Raw genomic sequence first — 22,955 nt, 5'->3', positions numbered from 1 at the left:
TTTATCAAGTTCACAATATTTTTATTCAAGGTGATTCCTCAACAATGTTTAACAATTGAATATTCCATTACAATGAGACAGTCATTAAAAGTATCCATGTACAGCATTTATGAATTTCAATGCAAAGATCACAGATACATGTACATGAACTTTGTTTAAATTAAAGTTTATCAATGTTTTTATTACACTTGTTAAATGTTTCACATGCATATAATTTGGCTTTCTTTACCGTCGCTCAAATTGAAATTCAAATGTCAGAGTTATTGTCAGAGAGATGGTCATAAACCGAACAGTTCTTCAAATGTCAACAATGCACAGAAAACACACTGATCTCCTTAATAAAAACACCATGATTTCAGACTTAGGACTCAGTGACACTGGTTTGAACATCTTTCATCATTTACTCTAACAGCATATGACATGAACTGCATTCTGTACAGCTGCAAATGTGCAGGGTTTCCTGAAAAAAAAAAATGAAATTATAGGCATGTTGATTGTAAATTTTGTCATACACATTTCATACACATTTAACATGTTTAAAATGTTTTTGATTGTGATTATCTTTCACATTTCATGTACAATTGGTTTTAATTTCACCTTTTTCTCTCCCAAAAGTAATGCATTTAGAAATAATGAAAAATAAAATCTTATACTGCAATCTCAGTCATATAAAATAAAAAAAAATCTTATTCAACATAATTTACTTGTACATGTTGTACATTATAATTCATTTTATCTTGTCAACTTGCTAACAAGTATGAATACATTTGTTTTAGTGACTTTTCTCTATTTTCTGCTTGCATTTATCTATTTAATGTTTTTTCTTGTTTTTTTTTCTTTGGTCTTGAAATTTGAATGTGAAAATCTATGATACTATAACATGATGACCAGAAAAATTCAACATTTCTTTCAGTTTTACTCTCAATATTTTTGAAAGAAGAAAATCACTTGTTCCGAGTAACTGCAGACATGTCACGTCAACTCAGATAATGATGTTTATGTATTTATGACCATGTAAAAATACATGATAAAAATAAAATCATACATACTTTTTAGGTTGAAATCCTCGTACTGCGATGACGCATGAGTGCAGACAATCCATTTTCTGTAATGATTAAAATGAAAAGATTAACTTATGTTTCATAACTCACAATACATCATACATACATGTACAATATATAAGTGCACTGCTTAGTGAGCTCATTAAACATTTAAGCAGAAGCATTAGAAATGGTCATGATGATTCTACATTCATTTATTATTAATTACACAGAAATGAAAAAAAAACAACTATTTTCTGACCTTATTAGGGAAATGATAAGAGTAACCACCTGATTTAGGCATAATACATATGATTGTTTTAGTCTTAGAGCTCATTGATAGCTGTTTGAATCATATGACAGAGTATTTGTAAATATTACCCCCCCCCCTCCCCCGCGCTTCTGTCTACACTTCTTCTTTTTCCCGCACCCGATTTTTGTTTATATTAAATAGAATAAAATGTTTATAGTTTAAGACATGAGAACATTGTTCAAAAGGATAAATATGTATAAAAATGCACACATGTACTGTGTACAGTGTGAAGTATACTTATATGATATCGCACATCATCTATTCAAGTCCGCTGCTGACTGTTCCTGTGGCATTATCCAAAAAAACAGAGCATTTTTAACAGAAAAACATGATATTACACTTTTACACAAGTAAGAATCGGTTAAATCATCCAAACAAGCTGAAGAAATACGGTCTTTCGATGCCTGGACTCTTCGTTGTTTACACTCCGAATTCTTCCGGTGATCGTTCACGGTTAGATCGTACGCCGTGTTACTCGAAGTTTATATTGTAAATATGTGTTAAGAGAAAAGAATGTTTTATTTTCTATTGAAAAATTTATAAATATTTCTTTTGTAAACATTTTATATTGTATTTCGTTTTTGTAATTTATTCTGAAATATGAATAAACCTTTGCTCGAATCTGATTGGCTGTAGGATACAGGATAGGATTGGATAGGATAGGATTGGATTAACTTCTATATGTTTCTATCGTGAATCCTCAATCCTGAATCCTATCCGATCCTATCCCATGTCAACTTGTGGGATAGCAGCACTGTATGATCTCTTATCCATAATTTAATTGCGCATATTCAAAACACTAAGCTATTTCAAATTACTATTTAAGAATTATTAAAAAAAACCTTACCAATTACTTGCCATTCGTTCCTTTACATTAAAAACTATTCATCCTTATGAAGAGGGGTTCAATATTAAAGGTATGAAACATATAACGTTTCTAAAGAACCATTTGGAAAATAGGGTCTATCTCAATAATTAACTGTGGACGTCACGACAAATAATCATGAATGATGAATATATTTATACCTGACCTCTCTTCTTTGTCGTTTGGGGAATTTAACGCGCACAATCGCGTAATAAAGATCGGTTTAAATAGGTACATGTAAAAATTACATTTATACCTGTTGTTTATCAGGTGTGTTTTATACGGAAATCAGGTTGCATTTCAATTGCTTGATCCGTGGCATTCAGTCGTAATCTAACACTGTTTAATAAATGATAACTTTAATTGAGACATTACATGTAAATGAACTAATGCATATATGCCATTGTGTTTTACAAATTGAATTTTTTTTATCTTTTAAAGATTTGCATTTTAAAAATAAATATTAATATTCTGTAATTTAAAAAGGAAATACTACGGGCTGGATATGATTTCCTGCTCATTTTTAAAAAAGAAAAACTTAATTGTACTTCAAAATGCATGTTTATGTAAGCATTTCAATCGATAAATAGAGGGGAAAGGAGAATGCCAACATTTAATTACACGTATTTCTTCAGAATTTGTCCTATCAAAAATAGAACAGCTTAGTTAATAATAGTGAATTCGAAGTATGTATTTCCTACGTATAAACTGTTTGTAGAGATAGAGAAGCATTGTTTTGTAGTTTTATGTACAATTGCAAATTCATTTTGATAAAATAACTAATCTGTGGATCTTCTAATTCTTTAACATTTTCGTTAATGTCGTGAACCCAACTCACAGTTATTGTACTATCGCAGAATTTCGAAAAACCGCCTTCACTCTCCATTTTCATGAACAACAGTACACTTAAATATGTTGCACTTTGCCACTTATGTGACATTTGTTATAAAAAAATACTTCTAATTGATTATACAATAATTTGTCAAGAATCCTTAAAATTATTGTTAAACTACTTATTACCTGTATCAAAAATTCACAAGAGAATGAAAATGAATTATGAATATGAGTAATATGTATTAAAATTTAAGTTATTACATAATATGTGGTGTAATTGATTACATAATATAAAACCTTCTTGTGGTACAAAACCGATAACTACGTAGAACACATTCAAAACGAAGAAAAGATTGATTATATATTGTTTAACGTCCCTCTCGGGAATTTTTCACTCGTATGGAGACGTCACCGTATGCCGGTGAAGGGCTTCAAATTTTGACTTTTACTCGGCACTCAGCAGTGAGGGATCTTTATCGTGCCAACGCCTGCCGCTGACATGGGGCCTCGGTTTTTAAGGTCTCATCCCAAGGACCCGCAAATTTCTATTCAAAGTGCCGAGTGCATGGCAAAGGAACAGTTGCTACCCATTTTTTTTATCGACTTAGGTCAGTCGAGGCCGAAATGCAAACTCACGATCTCCCGATCACGGAGCGAGCGCTCTACCGACTGAGCTACCGTGAACGGTATGAAGAAAAGAACATATAGACAGAATTTAACTTCCTCAAAAAAGGAAAAGGTGGCGGGGTGGAGGCAGCTTAAAAAAATTAAAGCTATTCAACACACATACGTACTTTCACGGGGTCCAAAAAGCGACGCTATCTGGACAACCTGGTCCAAATTTTTACCGCGCACGATTTTGACTGGGTATTTACTAAAAGTTTTCAATTCCAAAAATCACTTGCATTTGCCTTTCCTATAATTTGGAAAAAAAAACTTTCGAAGGATAATGCATGCGTGATCACTCTCTTACGCAGAGCATTCCAATGTATATAAAATATTTTAATTAAAACTTAAACATCATTTAAAAATGTCCAACCTCATCTTGATATTCTGTTTCTCTCTCTCTTTCTCTCTCTCTCTGTCAAGTAGTCTGTACGTGTTTAAACATATCTGTAAATACGAAATCAAGGAAATTAATATGTTCAATACATATTCTAAATTTAATTCCCATTATATAAAAATTTTAAACATATTAAAAAGAAATATATTTCCAGGCCATATAATAAAATATTTGTACTACAGTTTTATGCACATAGCGTATCCGATTTAAAACAAAAAACACACGTTTCAATACTTCAATTTTGATTAAAAAAAACCTTTAACATTTTTGTGTTGAACATTAGGGTGGTCCAGTTATCAGGTTCTAAAAATCAGGCACTGAATAATTGAAAATATCTTTTTAAAATGTCTTCGAAATCTCAAAGTAACGCATGTATTTAAACTTCGTCTTTAAATTTAATATTCTATAAGGAGAAAAAGTAAATCTCGAATAAAGTTTTAGGAAATAGAATTGAAATACCCACTATGCATTTTCTAATTGAAAAGTGAACACCAAATAAATGTAAACATTTAAATAAAAGATAAATGTGTTCAGGTTTTTCAAGAAAATTCCTCATTTTCTTTAACACCTGTTCGATACCTACTTCTTTTTACTTCAATCATTTATGATGTATTTTTGTGTATAAATCGTTTCCTATCATTTCAAAACACCATAAAGCACTTCCAATTTCATACCATACTGCCAATCATTAACTGAGGATACGGGGTTTGTCCAACAAGATCGTGGTTAATGGCGTTTTGTCAAAATTCATGGTTCAAGATGTACTTGTTTTATACCAAAATATTAGCTATGGAAATCCAAGTGAGAATAGTTTAGCTTTAATAAATTTATCAAAACACATGACTAAAATAATATTATTTGTTTATGTGTATTTAAATCAAAAAAAGCATTTATATCCACAACTTTTCCACTAATAAAAGTAACTCTCACAATATAAAAAACCTTTCCGTAGCTTGTTCTTGTTACATAAATTTACGTTTAGTAGTCTCCTTTGCTAAAAGCCCACCGTTTTAAAAACGGGCGCACAGAATATCGATATTTAAACACTATTCATTTAGCTCTTACGTAAGTTTTTCTTGATATTCTATTTTGAGAAAGAGCAAGTATAGTTTTCAAACTATCGATTACCATTTATTTTATTGATAAAAAATTGTATTTATATCCTTGTTGCTTACAAGTTTTTTTTGTATTGATAATAAGCTGCGATTTGAAAATAAGACGGTTTTCAAAATCAGTCCCCAGTTTCTTATCAAAACTTAAAATAAGCCGCGGCTTATTTTCAAAAGGTTTTAGGGCACGTATGTCCTCTTTTTATGAGAGTTCTAGTCAATTATAGTAATATTTGCCCTCTGAACCGAAGATAAGCTCTAAACAATATATTATAAATCATATAATTATTCATAAAGCATTTATAGTTATATTAGGATAAAAACAGTTCTAAAAGCATCAAACACTATTTAAATCTTTCTTTCTTACAAAGAGCATTTTATTTAAGGAATGAATTTAATAGCTACCCATTTTATACGGTATAAAAAATGGGTATAAAATGGGTTGGGGCAGTTTACGCTTTATAAACCGCGAAGCGGTTTATAAAAAACAATTTTGCATAATCTATTTCAAGATTTATACCGTAAAAATGGGTAGCTAATTAAATTCATTGTTTATAATTTAATTTTCATTCATTTGATGTAAGAAAAAAAGATGATTGTTCTAACAAAATGACTTCAATTTGTACAAAATTTGAATGTAACGTCAGGCGGAAATTTTTGACGCACATTTTTCTGACGTAGGCAACCCATTTTATACGATATAAAGTAAATTTTTATCCAATCAAATACAGCGTTACAACCAGAATTAAATTATTTATATTGAAAAATTGTTGTTTTTTATTGCTACTATTTGTCAATACTTTTTGTAGTCCGGCTTTAGTACATGTACATGATACCTCAATTGATTTGTAACTATATATATACAACTTTTATTAATATTCCATCAGATTTCGTTTTAAAAAATGAACATTTGCATAATAAAATACAAAGAAAGTTTACGAAACATCATGAAAGTGGACGGAGGACTTTAATCTTAAGCAAATTAATTACCAATAAAATTGTTAAAAAGGTAAATTGTTAAGAGTACTTTTTTGTAACAAACTCTGCCTTCGGAAGATCAACTGCTAAGAGAAGTGGTGCAAAGGAATAGCTGCTGATATTATTGGCTTGGATGTTAATTAAATGGCCCTGAACTGCTTTTGATTTAAGGTGCCATTTGGGACAAAGTTCTCTCCCACCCCCTAGGATTTACAACAGAAAGGTAATTTGCAGGCTCATTTTGCTCGGAGAAGAAGAATTTTTGCTTTGTCAAAGAGAAATCCTTGCCTTTTTAGCCAGCAAAACAATAAAGAAGCTTTCTGACCAAAATATGATAATTTCTTTTTTAACCACGTTAAACAGACATTTTTGCCAATACACACCGTTTTGCACAGAACTTTTAACCCACAAATGAACACACACAATTGAGTTACTATTTTCCTTTTAACTCCGCTGCAAGGTGATTAAAAACTTTTCTTACGTATGTATGTGTTTATGAATAAATAAACACGAAATCTAAGCCCCTTTTTGTAAATAGTCATACGCGCAGTCAATTTCTTTATGAATATAGAAAAAAAAATATTGATAAATCTTTAGAAATGCACGAACGCAATAATGATTTTTTTTAAAAAATTGCTTCATATAGTATCATCTCACATAATACATTTTCAAAAAAGCATCATTAAAAATGGAGTTGTATACCGTGTTAAGCAAGTGCTTTGCATTATATATATTAACATGAATGTATTTTTTGCCTTTTGTTTTCTGTTATCCATAATACATAATTAGATGTATGTCCTTTAAAAGCCATATTACAAATTATGTATATGTATTGTGATCCTTGCTGGCAAACCTTTGTCTTGCTGAAAACAAATGGACAATCGTTGTATTTTACTACAGAAATTTGAATATATATTTCACAGTTCTGATGTGTATATCATAAGGAGCAATATTTATCGAAGAGTTTGCGGAAATTAACATCACTCAGTAACGATGGCATACGAAGCACTGCGGATACCAGTTCGCTTTATATTCGTTCTATCCATAGAGTTCATGCAATGTAAAGCAAACGTGAAATCAGTGAAGTTAAGGTCAATGTCTTATATAAGTGGCATGTTACCTACAAGTGGAAACTGCTTCGTTTCCGAGTTAGAGGATACAAGACTTACAGAGTGTTCACTGAGATGTTCGATGACGGTATGTGCCGGCGTGTTCTATAACAAAGACCTTAAGTCTTGTAAATTACTGAGACTAAACTGCAATGAAAACGTCTTATATGCTGAACAAGCGGGCTGGAATTTTTTCTCAGGTGAATATGAGCTTACAATAACTTAGGTTTTATAATTAAAATTATACAATTAAACGTCATTGACTCAAAAATCAACATAACTATTACCATGAATATGTTAAAATCAGTTACAATGAAAAATTTCTAACAGTTATGCTCATTTATTTTGTACGCTTTAGTTGCATTCCATTGAATTTCTTTCTTATTCTTTCATTTCTAAAAAAAAAAAACTTTTATTATATACTATATTGTTAATGTTATGCGTCCATTTGTTAGTTTTTTAGTCGCATTTGGAGGAAAACAATGTATCAATTGAAAGTTAAATATCGTGCACATATTTTCTTTATATCATTATTAATAACAATTATATATATATATATAAATATAATATATATATATATATATATATATATATATATATATATATATATATATATATATATATATATATATAAATCAAAAAAAAAAAGAGCTAGGAGGCATTGCTTGCCATAAAGCCCCCAAACAAAAGCGCTATGGATGAAAGTTCCTTTTTAAAATATGCATATTTTTCATGATTTTTTTAATTAACTGTTTACCCGATAATGATATTTATTCAGAAATCAGCAGAATTAAATCTAGTACCCAATTTTTTTTTTTTAATAATCAAAACTTTTCCGAAAAATTCCTTACATTTTAAGTCTAATACGAGGGTTGATCCAAAAGTAATGTCACAGCTGCGATAAAATTGATACTAGTCGACGTAAAACAACAAAATTTTCAAAGAATTTGAAATCTGACCTAGAAAATTAAAATCAACATGATTTATACTTTTCAAAACATCAAGTTATATATACAACGTACGATTATGGTAGTCGCCGCACCTAAATAACGTTATACGACGGATACGCGCCATCTTACATTTAAATGTTTCCCGCTGTGTTTCATTTAAAAAATACTTAAGATACAGTTTTACAAACACGTTTACATAATTATTTCCCTTTCTTTTAGAATTCTTGATATACCCATCGTACACTCTTTTTCATAATTAAGTCCTCTGTCAAAATTCTTTGGACAATATCATAACTTAGAGTTACGCATATTGCTTTAACCGTGACCTTGACAACGTCAGACACCATTGAACGTTTCCGCACGAACTCCAATCGCTCGGTCTTCCTGTCTTCTGCTGATCATTCAATGACCCATCCCCCCTTCCCAAATAAATTCGCTTAAACCATCTATAAACAAGTCCCTTTTTACTTTCTTTCCTCTGTAAGACTGTCTCTACTGGCCTTTTCCCAGTTTTTTAAGCAAGAATGCGTTACAGCTCGTTGAGGAGTTTTTTTTCAATTGGACATCAAAGTAAAACAACAATGTTCATGATACAAAATAGCAAACATATCATTTAATTTTTTAACTAAAGACTTCAAAATGATTTAAAGGAGTATATATGATAAGAGCCAGTTTTGGCCCCCTAAAAATCAACATTTTAGAATGACATTCAGATATGTTTAATTGATATTTATTTCGTAGAAAAGATTATATTAGAAATGTTTCCAATATATTTTTCACATTTATATGCACTCACTAGCTGTAAATGACATTAGAAATAATGCTATTTTTGCTATCCTGCAAAAAAGCCAAAAATATGCCTTTTTCTTGATGTTTTTTTCTTATGGGAAACATAGAGCGCAGTGTAGAACATACATAATTTTTCTGTCACTAATTAGTATTGGATGGATACATCTTTGGTAAAAATATAAATCATGTTCTAGGCTGCGCTCTATATTTTCTTGAAGAAAAACTGCTTGAAAATAAGCAGTTTTATACAAAATATGCTAAAATGGCGGGAAAACGTGATATTTATGATGTCATATTTCTAAAATAACCGCATTTTGATCAAAATGAAAATGACCAATAAAGGTCGCATATATCGCTGTACAAATTAAAGCTATATAAAAAGTAAAATTAAGATGTTCATTTTAAGGGGCCAATTGAGACACTTACCATATATCACTCTTTTGCCTTTAATCATATTTGGTGATTAAGTTTTTTTTAAATATATTTTTTAAATGTGTTTGTACATATGTCTTTATCATTTTAAGAATATACACTTTAAAACGTGACGTTTATTTCTAACGCGCGACTCCCCCTACGTTTTGTGCTTTAAACATCCATAGAACAAATTTAATTTAACATTTTTAAATTAAAATTTTAAATTTAATCAGTTTTATACATGTATCTATGCATCTCTTGATATATTTTATTAGATAATATGGCACCAAAAATAAAAGATATGGACACTGTGACATTACTTTTGGATCGACACTCGTATAATTGTCGTAATAATAAAAAAAAAACAGAATTATTATAAAAAAAAAAATAAGGTAGACTTAAAGTCACCACAACATAGCATTTTTCTTTTTTGAAAGCAAAAAGCCAAAAAAAAAAAACAAAACAAAACAAAAACAAAAACAAAAACAAAACAAAATAAATACAAAAACAAAAAAACAACCCCCCCCCCCCAAAAAAAAAGAAACAAAACAAAATGCTAGTAGTTACATAGGTTTGGAGTTCCCGGTTATGAAATAATACATGAAATCAGTTATCATCTTTTGTCCGATCTTACTTTTTCACTTTTAATTTGGTATATGTATAGGAATTACCTAAAAAACCTATAAAAAAAAAACCACCACTCCCATCACACACAACACTCATACGAAAAATTATTTTTAACATCTGAATTATTTTCATCGTCCCCTCTCTTCCCTCCAATGCCTTCTAGTCAATTTTTTTAAAAGCAAAGTTTTCGGGTGAGTCTGTTTTAGGCGTACCTTCTTATAGGTGAATATATACGGTAATCCGGAATTAAATCTTATCAGGTCAATTTTTCTTGGAATCATTATCACTCGGATGGTTTAAGTCTTGCTTTTGATAATTAGTCTATACTACTACTTTCAATGTGGAGTTACTCAGTCGGTAAGGCGTTTGATGTCTGAGAGACACAGGTTGAAGCAACATTAAGGATATTTTTTTAGTCTGTTATAATTAATCTTATGATGAAAACCAATCTGGTATTTTAGTTTCTTTATTGTAGTTTTGTGTGTAACATACTTTTAAGAGGTCGAAACTCTCAAGAAAAAAAACGTGGAAAAGTACCACACTTACAATATGTCATACCTTTTGAGGCAGTGTTTTTATGAAAAAATGAATCCCGAAATAGGGAGCTGATCCTATGTGACGTAGAGACCGGTTCTTCGGATATGACCGTATAAACCGAGGTCCCGTGTTGCAGTAGGTGCTGGAGCGAAAAAGATCTCACACTGGTCAATGGCCCTCAGTGCCCAGCAAAGGACAATATTTGCAGCTCTCAACAGGCAGGTGATGGCGTCTCCATTTATAAGTGAAATTTTCCCGATTGGGACGATAAACAACAAATTATGATAATATTTACAGTCAACTGTGCTTCTATGGGAATTAGAGAATGCACGAATTCAGAATACGTTTTTACGAATCTGTAAGATGTAGGCAGTCCGCGAATATTTGCCACCAAGTATTGTTAATCACTTTCTATTCGCGAGAACTTTATTTTTTGTGTAATTAAGCGAGACAGTGTGCTATTTTTGCACATATTCCTTAGGATTCCATACAACAATTACCATAATCCGTGTAAATTTTGTATCGCTAGAGTTATATTAATTAGATACATCTCTAGCCTATTTTCAACAACCAGATTATGCTACATTTTATTTTATCTTAAGATATTTCCTCCTGTGATGAGGGCTGGGTACAATACAGAGACCACTGCTACTTCATCCACAAGACAGCCAGACAGTGGGACGAGGCTGTGGTAAGTCCTGTCAAATATGTTATGGAAAACGAGGATTAAAATAGGCTTCTAGAAAAATAACATGCACATATGACATTAAACTTAAAGCTGAACACGATTCGGAAAAAAGAATGCGTCCGCCATATTTGTTCGATCTCTCGCTACATCTGCGGATCCTATAAATAGAGCCGGTCACTTAGTCACTGTTCAGTGTAATGAACAGTGAAATGATTGTCGCGGAGTGTTGTTTAATAGCGCTGCATTAACACCACAAAACTGTGATTGATAAATTCATTGCTATGGTGTTGCAAGGGAAGTTTAAAGTTTTAATGAACTGTAGAGATTTTTTGTGTAAAAGACATTTAATCTGTCACAAAAGGACAATTAAAAAGTGTCGAAAGAAGTGGTCAGAAAACGATCGACAAAGCGACACCGATACCCCACAAATTTCATTAAAATGACAGGTAAAACCATTTAGAAAGAAATGTGCTTCTCATATTAATTAACAAACGTTTTTGTTATTTTGGTATCTTTGTCAAAGTCAAAGAGCATATCTGGTGGAGATTGAGTCAGCTGAGGAGAACAAATGGATTCAAAATAAAACGGCAGGTAAACACACATCAGTCATTCGCACTATGTGTAGGGTGTGCAAGTTTTACAATGGTAATGTAGACAAATATATGATATGGTTAAATATGATTTGGTATTTTTTACAATGGAGTGTTATGTCTGTCAATCGTCGATTTCTTTGAATAAGGTTGATGTAATTGCCAAACAAATGTTTAGTGATGATTTGAAATGACAATGAATGATACCTTTGAAAATGGACTGATATGTTTAACTTTGAGATAACAACAAAACTTTACGATAAGCGTGAGAACTCCAGCCATTCTGTATTCACCTTTTCTTATTTATGTAGCAATACACTTAACAAAACTTCTAAGTGTTCACTCAAATAAATGTATTTATTTAAAAACTACTTTATAGAATGGTATTACATTTTCAAATTATTACAAGAAATGAGTGTTCTCAACAATTATTGAAAGAAAATCAAATACATCCGATGAAAACTAAACCGTGATGAAGCTTAAAAACAATAAATCTCTATTTTATGGCACATGTTTTGTGTAATTAGCATCTTTTGTGATCATTATCAAATTTCAAAAACTGGTTTCACTAAAAAACACAAAACATCGGCAAAATGACCATTGCGAAAGAAGGGAGGGCCGTTGGAATGTTGATATCTGGATCATTCTCGTACCACGTTTTACTCAATTTTATTTATTTGTTCTTGATATAACTTAAGAAAAAACAACCAATGTCAAAAGTCATTAAAACACATTTTTCTATAGGCTTTGCGTCATTTTCATCGCTTTTGAATTTGAAAGCTATGGACGAAAATTAACCAATCCGAAAGTGACCTTAATCTTCGTCTGATTTTCGCTACAAACCAGGTTAAAATAGTGTTAAATTGTCCTTAAACAATCTTCGAAGTATAAAATCAAATAATTTCAAACCTATGAAAATGATAAGAAAGTGGTGCTCGTGGCAGTCTAATATCATCTCAAGCAGTCTGAAGCATCCTTAAAGCGGTATACTTACGTGCTAAACACAAAGGTTATTGACCAAAAAGCCTCTGTGTGATGATGTACTGCAAAATTCCCAGAAATGAATCCCATTGAACACATATGGGTTTTTTATAAGAAATGTCAAGCCTCCCCCCTATTTCCACACAATTTCAACGGTTTGGAAATATCTAGGCAGTAGGTGTGGTAGCAGATGGGGCAATCTCCCATTCAGGGGCACATGATATCAAACAGTAAAGCATGTCTTGCAGTAATTAGAGAGAGTGGTTGTCTTAGAGATTATTTTGCATGATTTTTTTTTCATTTTGAGGGTACATCATTTCATTGAAACTTTGCTTAAAATTCTGACAAGATACTTACATGAAATTTACGCAACATCGAACTAGAATATGCATCATTAACCACAAATTAAAGAATTCATTTATTGCATGCAATAGTTCTTTAAAACTTAAAAAAAATTAGGTGAACACCTGGAACTTTCGTTCAGTGTATTATATATTGTCAACCGTTTATTGAGTATTTTGATTCGATAAGCAAAAGCATTCGCTACTTAAGTTAGAAGTGGAAAACTAGTGACAAATAAGTTGATGAAATACTAATTCAATGATTTCAATAAAAATCATTGGACAAAATCTGTAGCTCTCCACCAGCAAGTAGTGTCATCACCATATGAGTTAAAAATGTTCAAGAGGAACATAAAACAATATACAATCAATTTCATGATGTGATATCTTTTCAAAAACCCCTGGTAATGCACGCTGAAATTTTGTCTATGAGCTTCTGATGGCACCATTATCTTAAACTGAAAAATAATATTTTGAAAAGTTATCAGTAGATAAGGTACCTTGCGTAAACCTTAAATCTTCTTTGTCTAGGACGCGGGTCTATCTGGGCAGGAGGATCTGATAAGGAGACAGAGGGCCTGTTTATATGGAATAAAAGTAAGAAGGCTATGCTTTTCACCAACTGGGATGAAGAGGAACCAAACGACTATTTATCAGGCAATGATTGTCTTGAATTTGTTTGCTCTCGAGGATTTTGGTATGCCAGGAGTTGTGCGGCAGGATTTCCATTTCTTTGTGAGAAAACATTTTAAGACCCATGATAAATTCGTCAGAAGCTACTTCTGGCTTTATTTGGAAATATAATGAAATATATTGTCTATGTAGATATATAATTATTTAAAATGTTCTATTGTGTCTTTATTTAAAGATTTTTGTTAATTGTAAATGTAATTGTTTGATCAAATTGATATTTGCATTTTTTCCCAACGACGATCAACTTTAAAACATTAAATATAAATTTACCAAAGATGAGAGCACATCTTCTTGCAATAGTTAATGTAATTTTGTATTGTAAAATGTTTTTATAAAGCTTTTCTTCTTCAAGGAAAAAAAAGTTATATGTATGATTTAAGAGTTTTCCCCTTCTCTTTAACAAAGATTTCTTCCATTGAAAAGTACTTAATGAATAAGTTGGAGAACAAGTGAATTCTTTTTCCATTTATATCCTGTTGTAATAAAAAAAAAATCAAAATATTTTAATACAGTAGACGTACTTTTTTCATGGGACCAGAAATCCACGGAATCTTTTTTTGTTTATACCACGGGTAGAAAATTACGCAGATTTCCTATGCTCTCACTATATGCCTATATGTCTAGTTTTCTAACAATTGTGCAGATAGCTTGAATTATATTGTCAGTGTTTTCTATATCCAGGAGAACTTGAGAAAAAAGATACCACAGACCCTGACACTTCTGTTTCATACATGGATATTTTACTTGAAAAAGACGTTAATGGTAACCAAACAAACAAGTTATATGATAAACGTAACGACGTTAACTTTTCTATCGTCAACTTTCCTTACTTATGCAGCAATATACCTTCATCACCTGCATACGGAGTGTATATATCTAAGTTGATTCGATACCCAAGATCATGCTCTACGTACGAACAATTTCTATAACGAGGTTAATTTTTGACAAGCAAGTTGATGAAACAAGAATATCAGCAGTATCGTTTGAAGTCATCATTTCGTAAGTTCTATGGTCGATACAATGACCTTGTCAGCAAATACAATTTATCATTGAGTCAAATGCTGACTGACGTTTTTCATACCAATTGTTAGTCCATTATTTACACACTAAATTGAGGACGGATTTGTTTTCGTTATTTCACGATCATGACCATGAGTTCGCGAATTAATTGAATAACTTCAATAAAAAAAACAATGTTAAACAATATTTGGTTTCAGTGTTGATTATTCTCCGATTTTAATGCAGATCTACCATTTTATGCTCGTACACAAGTGATACAAGTATCAAGTGATACAGACGGTCACGTGACCCCCCCCCCCCCCCGTAGCGTTCTGTCACAAAATCTCTTTTCAAACTTGCTTTCACTGGGCAACATAACCAATATCATTTTAATAATTAGGTGTCCTTTACTAAAACGATCGATCCATCTAACCATTGATTGTATTTGTAGGAAATCTTTAGTCTTGATAATATGTGTACAGATTATTATACGCTACTGCAAGGGAATTTCTCAGATAAAATTAACAGTCGTTCGGTGAACAATTAGGACGGAGACAGCCAATTTTCGTGACCTACATTTTGAGGTCATTTTCATATTGTGATGCCACAACAAGAAGGAAAACGTTATTCACCATATGCTATTTATAGGACTTATGTATTGCTATGTCTGTGCTTAATTTTTTTTCTAATCTGAGTTGTGGTTTTGTACATATACAGAGATAGTTCTGTAGATATACAGAGATAGTTCAGTTGATATAGAGATAGTTCAGTAGTGCTGTAGATATAGATATAGTTCTGCAGATATACAGAGATAGTTCTGTACATATAGAGATAGTTCTGTACATATAGAGATAGTTCTGTAGATATAGAGATAGTTCAGTAGATATACAGATAGTTCGCGAACTTTTTGAACACTGTTCGTACACAGATTATTTTTCATACATTTTCTGGTTTCTACAGAATTTCAAAGTATGTTTAAAAAGTTTCTCGAATGCAAAGCAAAATTTTATTGCTACTTGCAGCTCCGTTACCTCATCTAACGTCATTATTTTCGCCTTTTTAAATCAAGTCCATATGTATATAACAGATATCTTGTAAACGGAGCGATATAATACATCACTTGATTGCACTTTAAGTAATACAGCAAGACTTTTTTCAAACATGTACATTTGTAAATATTATTTTGTTTCCGCTCCAGTTATTAGAAGTATGGCAATAGATACTATGAAGTGAAAATTGGTATATTTCTGAAATTTAAAGTTCTTCTGTGACCCTATTTTTGCTGTGCTAAATTTTTGATAATTATTATTAATTTGAAGATATAACCAATTTCTTTGCACAATTATTTGACGTGAAAATATGTGTACTAAATTTGGATATAACGTGTATAATATGGAATTAAAATAAAAAGTTAGGACAAATGTCTACGAGCTTTTGATTGACCCTCGTATATATAAAATGGATGTATTTTTGCGGTATAATGCAGTAATGAAGAAGGTTTCCTAAGTTATTACAAAAGTATGAAAAGATCTTACATGGTAAATAATGCTATAATTATATCAGCAGGGGACTTCAATCTTCCTGGCATAAATTGGTAAACAAAAAGCACCAAAACTGAAACACAGTACACGAGGATACACAATGAATTCTTAGAGACTCTTGATGACCTAGGACTATCACAGTTGGTCGTAAATCCAACAAGAAGTCAAACACACTTGACTTAGTGGTAACCAACTATCCATCTATTGTCAACAGGTTGGAGACCATGCCCGGTATTTCAGATCATGATGTAGTGTTTGTAGAAGTAGACATCATACCAACTAGAATACAACAACGACCTCGTTTAATACCATTGTACAGAAAGGCAAACTGGGATGAGATCAGGAAAGACATGAAAGAAGCACCTTTCAATACTTTCGTTATATATGTTTTCACCTATGTTTTGTCTACCAGGATCCCAAGACGTCCGAGTAGGATTATTTCATGCCATTTATATTGAATATAATTCCCCTTATTTTTGTCTCCTGTAATCATTTAAAATAAAAATGTAAAGGAAAAGCTTCACTCCTGTATCTACAGATCTCCATTACAACCACAACTTCTCGGGCCTTTCCGGCAAGCTCGGAAAAGAACCTTGCCGGAAAGGTCCAAAGAGATGCATGAGTACGTAAACTACTATCGTGGTACATATTGCTTTCATAAATAAATGATATTAAATTGTATTTTTTTAATTTAAAATCTTATTTTGGTGGATTACTTTCCATAAATGTAAATTTGTTATCTCCTATAATCAAACTTAATGCCATGACGTCAAAGTGTTAGCATTTCATTCGGAAAACAATGCTTATTTTAAACATATGTAAAAAGAAAACCAGAAGAGAAATTGTTAAAAAATAAACTGTTTTTAGACCTACACATACTAGACTATCATTTGATAAAAAATTATCAACTTTAAAGATGGTGCGGATTTTTATGCTTCGTGGCTCTTGTTCTTTGTTATGTACATTCATAATATATGTACTAAAGAGTAGTGAGAGACAGACCTAATGCATTCAATCCTTAATAAGAACAAATTTAATGAAATTGAATGCATAACAGATATGTTTTTGTATTCAGTATTGTATACTCGTTTTATTTAGACATAATTCCCATATATCACTATTAGTATGTGTAGTGGGATGTATCCTAATTTATGACCTTGAATTTTGGTTAGAGTTATCTCCCCTTTATTATTAATAAAGAAATAAATTTAAAAAATTTAGCCGGTAAAAACTGTTTTGAATTGTCATTCTACTTTTAATATTTCATTCTACTTTTAATATTCAACTGCATCTTTCCACCGCAGGATTTATTGATATTCAAATTATTTGAATCTTTGTTTTGAAAAAAAAAAACAAACGCTTTTTACTATAGACCCCAATGCAATCTTTTTTAATTAACTACTGCTTAATTTAGGAAAGACATGCATTTCATTCATTGTGTCCTTTTAACAAACCTTTTAAATTTGGAGTCCATAGCACAATTCTTTCTTCACACAATGGACAATTGTTTTAGAATTTCTTCCATTGTTGATCAGCTTGGGAAAATTATTTCTGGGTAACAAGAAAAATGACATGCGAGAATTTAAGAGAAAAAATTGGACTAGAATATGATACGCCAAATGCTTTTGTTCGATCTCAGGTAATGATTACTTATAAAGAAAATAATCTTAATTTATAACTGAGATAATCATCTCTCGTTACACACTATTTGAATATCTCCAATAAATATGAATATATTTCAAGGTCATTTAAAGTTGGACTTGAGTGGTCTCTGAAATTGATTGTTGTTATTTGAAAATTGTTATTTGGTTGGTATTGAAAGCGTGGTATATATATAAAGACAAGACCCATAATAAACCCGCCATTTGCATTGCACTTTCGGTTTCAAGTCTTAACATTTATGCAAAATAAACAGGAAAAACAACTTCCCAGAGGCCATGCATCAAAGTCTGACTTGAACTTCATTGATAAACATAATTTTTCTGCATTGATAACTTTCACTAAAAGTTCGGATGTACTTGAATGTATTTTGTAAAAGTACGTGCATTATGTTTTAAATTCTCAATAGGTATTCTTTTTTTTAACTATTTGTTATCAAGTGATACTCCCTATCCGTTAATTAATAAGATATTTTTAAACTGTAAAAGTTTTACCTTTGTAAACCACATATCTTTGGAAGTATTGTAAAAATAAATTTTTGGGCATGTGGACCTTTGGCAAAATTGTGAATATCGTCTATAGTTATATGTGTATATAGAGTCATTAGAACGTCCAAATATGAAGCAGACATGGCATTTCTTTTTGTCTGAAAGATAAGTGTCTGAAACGTGTGTGTGTGTGGGAGGGGGGGGGGGGCTTAGCCCCACATTTTGCAAAGATAGACATAATATAGGCATAGAACACTAGGGCATAGGTTTAATCCTCTTCACTTTCAACAGCTTCATGTTTCAATGAAGTCAAAGAGGGGTAAGTGTTAAGGTGTGGGGGAAATGGTACTGAAGGAATTCTGATACTCCTCTCCCCATATTAAGGGAATGTTCTTTCAAATAATAGCGAGCGCAGCGAGCATCGCGAAGCGACGCTCGTAACTGCGAGCTCTAACGACAACGCCTGGGCGAAGAGAAAATTCGGACTACTGCACATTCATTCTTTAGAATTTTTTGCCACAGTAATTTTGACCCACAATGCATCACTTAGTAAAGCTGCGTTCTCGCGAGAATGACGGCAAATGTTCAACAAAAAGTTTACTCGCCTTTATTAAATGGATACATATTGAAGATAAATAGTAAACGTAACTTTTTCATTAACTTTCAGCACTGTTCAGTTTTTTTTTGGTATTGTAACTTACATACGACGTCATGTGACGTCAGAGTCTAAACGCACCAAATGTCACGTGCGGTTTGACGAGCCCGATCTAAATTAAAACAATAGAAGAGTTTGCGCTCGCTCTAACGGTCGCACCGTCAACATATTAATATAAAAAAGAATAATAAGAATCCCAGTATAGTGTGCATTCAAGTCTGTTAACATGGTCGTCTGAGAATATAGGATACATACATGTAAGAATATTTTTTTATTTTATCTACTTTAAATAGTGATGCATTTGTCAAAATACTATTTAATTGACTTTCCAGGTGAACATTATGATTCATTATTCCTACATAATATTCAGGTAAAAAGATTCGGAGAAGAGTGTATGATTGTCCCCTTTTTCTGAATGTAAACTTTAACATTTTCTAGCTGGAAATTGTTCATTGAAAGTCTTGTTATCACCCCTTATACAGTATATTGTAAATGTATGATTTTTGGACTGTACAATATTTGATGGAAATCGATTTTTTCGACAGGCTAGCATAGATTTAATTAATAGCATTTTATCATGTTCCTATTTAGGAGTATATTTGCAAGACAATTAGCGTAGTTCTTGAATTAGTGGAAGTTGCTTACCACCAAAGGCGCTAAAAAGAATACACAGCCAAATGCAATACGTTTACAGTAGCTAAAGTTCAGCTTTTACTTGAATGGACAAATTGAACGATATTCAGGTATAAGGTGGGCTGTCCTCTCCTTCTACTCTCACGAAGGTAAATTTTAATTTGTTCATTGCAAGTGTGAATGCCCTAAATTTTGATACAGTAGAGTAAAACCAATCCCCCCTTAAATCAATAAACTTTTTGACGGATTTATTAAAAATATTTTATGGTAACTTGTCATTTTTTACTCTTATAATGCTCCAATATAAGCCCGATATTTGCTATTATTTTTTCTTCATTGCACCAAAAATAGATTTCAAATGTAAAATTGATACGGACCATGGTTTTGCTAATGTTAACACCTATTTCTTGACTTGATTGACTAGGACTTGAGTAAATGTAAACAACAAACTTGAGATTTCTGCTTGCTTAATCAGTATTTATTAATTTAATCACTGGATCAGATATTAAAGTAATTATTGCTGTTTTTGCTGTTAGTAAAATGATTTTCCACCATTGAAAAACAATTTTAATTTTTCAATTATGATAGATAAATCTTCTGCTCCCCAAGATTCTGAATTATCGTATTGACCTTAAAATAGTAATAATTATATAATGTAATGAGATCAACAAATTATCAATTTATTCCCAATGTAGCTCAGATGAGCTTTTTTGCCAGTAGGTCCCTGAATTTTTATGCCCCCAAAAATTTTAACCTTAATTCACAAGGGGTCATTATTCTACGGGTTCATTTTTCTTCATGTTTGATATTCAAAATTTTTCGGTGCATGAGGACATTTTTGTACAGGCAAAAGGGTCCGCCGTCGAAAAACAAATATTAGAATTTTGACGGCGAAAAATGACCTCAACTTTTATTCGATGGGCGTCGTTATTTGCTTTTACACTGCAATTACGGTGCTGACAGTGACAGTAAGCCCTGCGAATAAATGGGTAGAAAAACAGTGTTGTCTTTGTTTTCCGAATTCGGACGTGTTTTAATAGAAAATAATCTTGCCAGAAAGATGATTAGCACGATTTTTAAAAATCAAATTATCATTTTATTAGTTTACCTATTTACGCCAATAGTGGTATTTAACTGAGACCTGTTTATTTGATATGTATACATCATGTGCTGTTATACTAAGTAAATCAATATGAATAGATAACAACAATAAATGAATTTAAAAAAATATCACGTATAACTTTAAAAAAACATGAATAAAAATACAGACGTATGCCGAAAAATTTACAAGACCGTCGTGTAATTTATTCAATTTTACTTTATGCACAATTATTATTAAATACTCTTGATAGTTTTATACTTACATGTATAGATTAAGATTTATTTTATAATTGTTCTTTATATGATCTTAATTATAATACACATTGGTCTAATTTACTAAAGTAATAACTTTGAAAATTTTGATTTAGCAAAGTGATCACTATGAAAACTTTGATTTACTTTGGTAAAAACTTTGATTTACTATACTGATAACTATGACATTAAAGTGATTACTTTGATTTACTACATATAAAGTGATAACTTTGACAATATGGTGACCGATTTGATTTACTATAGTTATGTTACCCCTTTTACACTTTGAAATCTATAGTATTGTTTTGTTAAAGAATCTGTAATTTTCCTTGTTAAATTTTGTAAAGAACCTTTATTGTGATTGAACTTTTGTAATTTAATTCTAAAATCACAAGAACTTAACGCATTCAAAACGTATTACATCTAAAAATAGCGGGGAAAAATATTTTTTTAAAAATCTTTTGCAGCGTATTTTTGTTTGCATTACAGAGTTGTCCTGATTGCGTGTACCTCCTTTGGAGTGCATTCTGTTTCTTGTATCACTTTGTATGGATGATACTGGAGATTTACTGGGAAATAACAGACCAAACAGACAATAAGTCCTGGTTCATTTTCCTTACAAACTGGGGATACTCCGTGTTATTTATCTACTTTGCTTTAGATTGCTCTTTCTCTCTATATATACATTTGCGGAGAAATGGATCAGGTAATTTTATCATGAAAAAGGTATAAACTGATAACAACATATTTGTAAATTCTTAAGTAATATAACTAGTAATAATATTTAAGAAAATATGGTAATAATACTACCATGAGTTTAAAAGGCTGGTTCAAAGAAAACGAAAAACACACATGAAAAAGTTAAAGCTGTCGTAAATTCTAAAACTTCCGAAATTTCTTCCAGTCACGCCTTCAACCTCGATGTGCATTTATCTAAAATTAGTGTGGGTGATTTTCAACATAATGAACGCATCTTCAATTCTTATCACATTCTCATACTATACATTTTTGGATGCAAGTAAGTATTAACTATATAGAGAGTTTATCACAGGTATATGTAGTCTTGTATAAATGTATTGAGTAAAAAGTTTTAAGACGTGTACAGATGTAAGAGTCTTTTTTTCTTTTCAGACATGCATGCAAGGAGTATTAACAAACATATGATTAATTCTGTGTTCACAGTTCTGAACATTTTTATCACTGACAAACCTGTACGTTTTTGGCATGTGTGTTACCCTGCCTTGTTCGCCGTAATATATCTGATATTTAATGGGGTTTATCAGTTACTAGGACACAATGAGCCTTTATATCCTGTATTAGATTGGAATAGATTTGGCAGTGCTTTGGGATTCTCTTTCCTAGAGGTTTTGGTTGCCCTTCCGATCAGCCACACTATCTTCTTTGGTTTGTATAAGCTTAGGTGTTGCTGCCCAAGGAGATGTCATGAGGATTCCACAGGGTACCATCCTGTCGACAACACAGAATCAACAGAAAGACAAGACATAAATTCTATAGAGTTAGATACGAATGTTCCGAGGAATTATAAAACATTTAAGCCAAATGAAACATAATTTTTCCTGCGCCAGGAAATGGTTGAAATATGTTTTGATTTTTTTGTCCATCAGTCACTCGTACTTATTATTTTATCTTTCTTGTTATCTTTATTGTGTTTTAGACAGTGAGTCAATGTTTGTGATGTTACTTTA

The 22,955-nt window shown here is 31.5% G+C and overlaps 2 protein-coding genes and 1 long non-coding RNA gene across 3 annotated transcripts; 2 read left to right on the top strand and 1 right to left on the bottom strand.

Annotated features, from left to right (window-relative positions):
• LOC134252916 (uncharacterized) lies at positions 1-1,407 on the bottom strand. Its single transcript, XR_009989039.1, has 2 exons — positions 1,050-1,407; positions 1-460 (listed from the first exon to the last, which is right to left on the bottom strand). It is a non-coding gene; the product is annotated as an uncharacterized LOC134252916 (long non-coding RNA).
• Positions 1,408-7,195: 5,788 nt separating this feature from the next.
• On the top strand, positions 7,196-13,980 carry LOC134252915 (mannose-binding protein A-like). The gene is made up of 4 exons (XM_062735454.1): positions 7,196-7,399; positions 11,231-11,319; positions 11,840-11,907; positions 13,760-13,980. The coding sequence occupies exons 1-4, from the start codon at positions 7,196-7,198 to the stop codon at positions 13,978-13,980; spliced, it is 582 nt and encodes a 193-aa protein (XP_062591438.1).
• An 8,176-nt stretch (positions 13,981-22,156) lies between these two features.
• LOC134252919 (uncharacterized) lies at positions 22,157-22,955 on the top strand. The gene is made up of 2 exons (XM_062735458.1): positions 22,157-22,267; positions 22,381-22,955. Exons 1-2 carry the CDS (start codon positions 22,171-22,173, stop codon positions 22,818-22,820), a joined length of 537 nt encoding a protein of 178 aa, XP_062591442.1. The 5' UTR covers positions 22,157-22,170; the 3' UTR covers positions 22,821-22,955.

The sequence above is a fragment of the Saccostrea cucullata genome, unplaced genomic scaffold, assembly GCF_032062105.1.
Source record: "Saccostrea cucullata isolate Sc308-1 unplaced genomic scaffold, CSIRO_AGI_Scuc_v1 ctg5924, whole genome shotgun sequence".
Classification (NCBI taxonomy): domain Eukaryota; kingdom Metazoa; phylum Mollusca; class Bivalvia; order Ostreida; family Ostreidae; genus Saccostrea; species Saccostrea cuccullata.
This window is presented reverse-complemented; position numbering and strand designations above follow the sequence as displayed.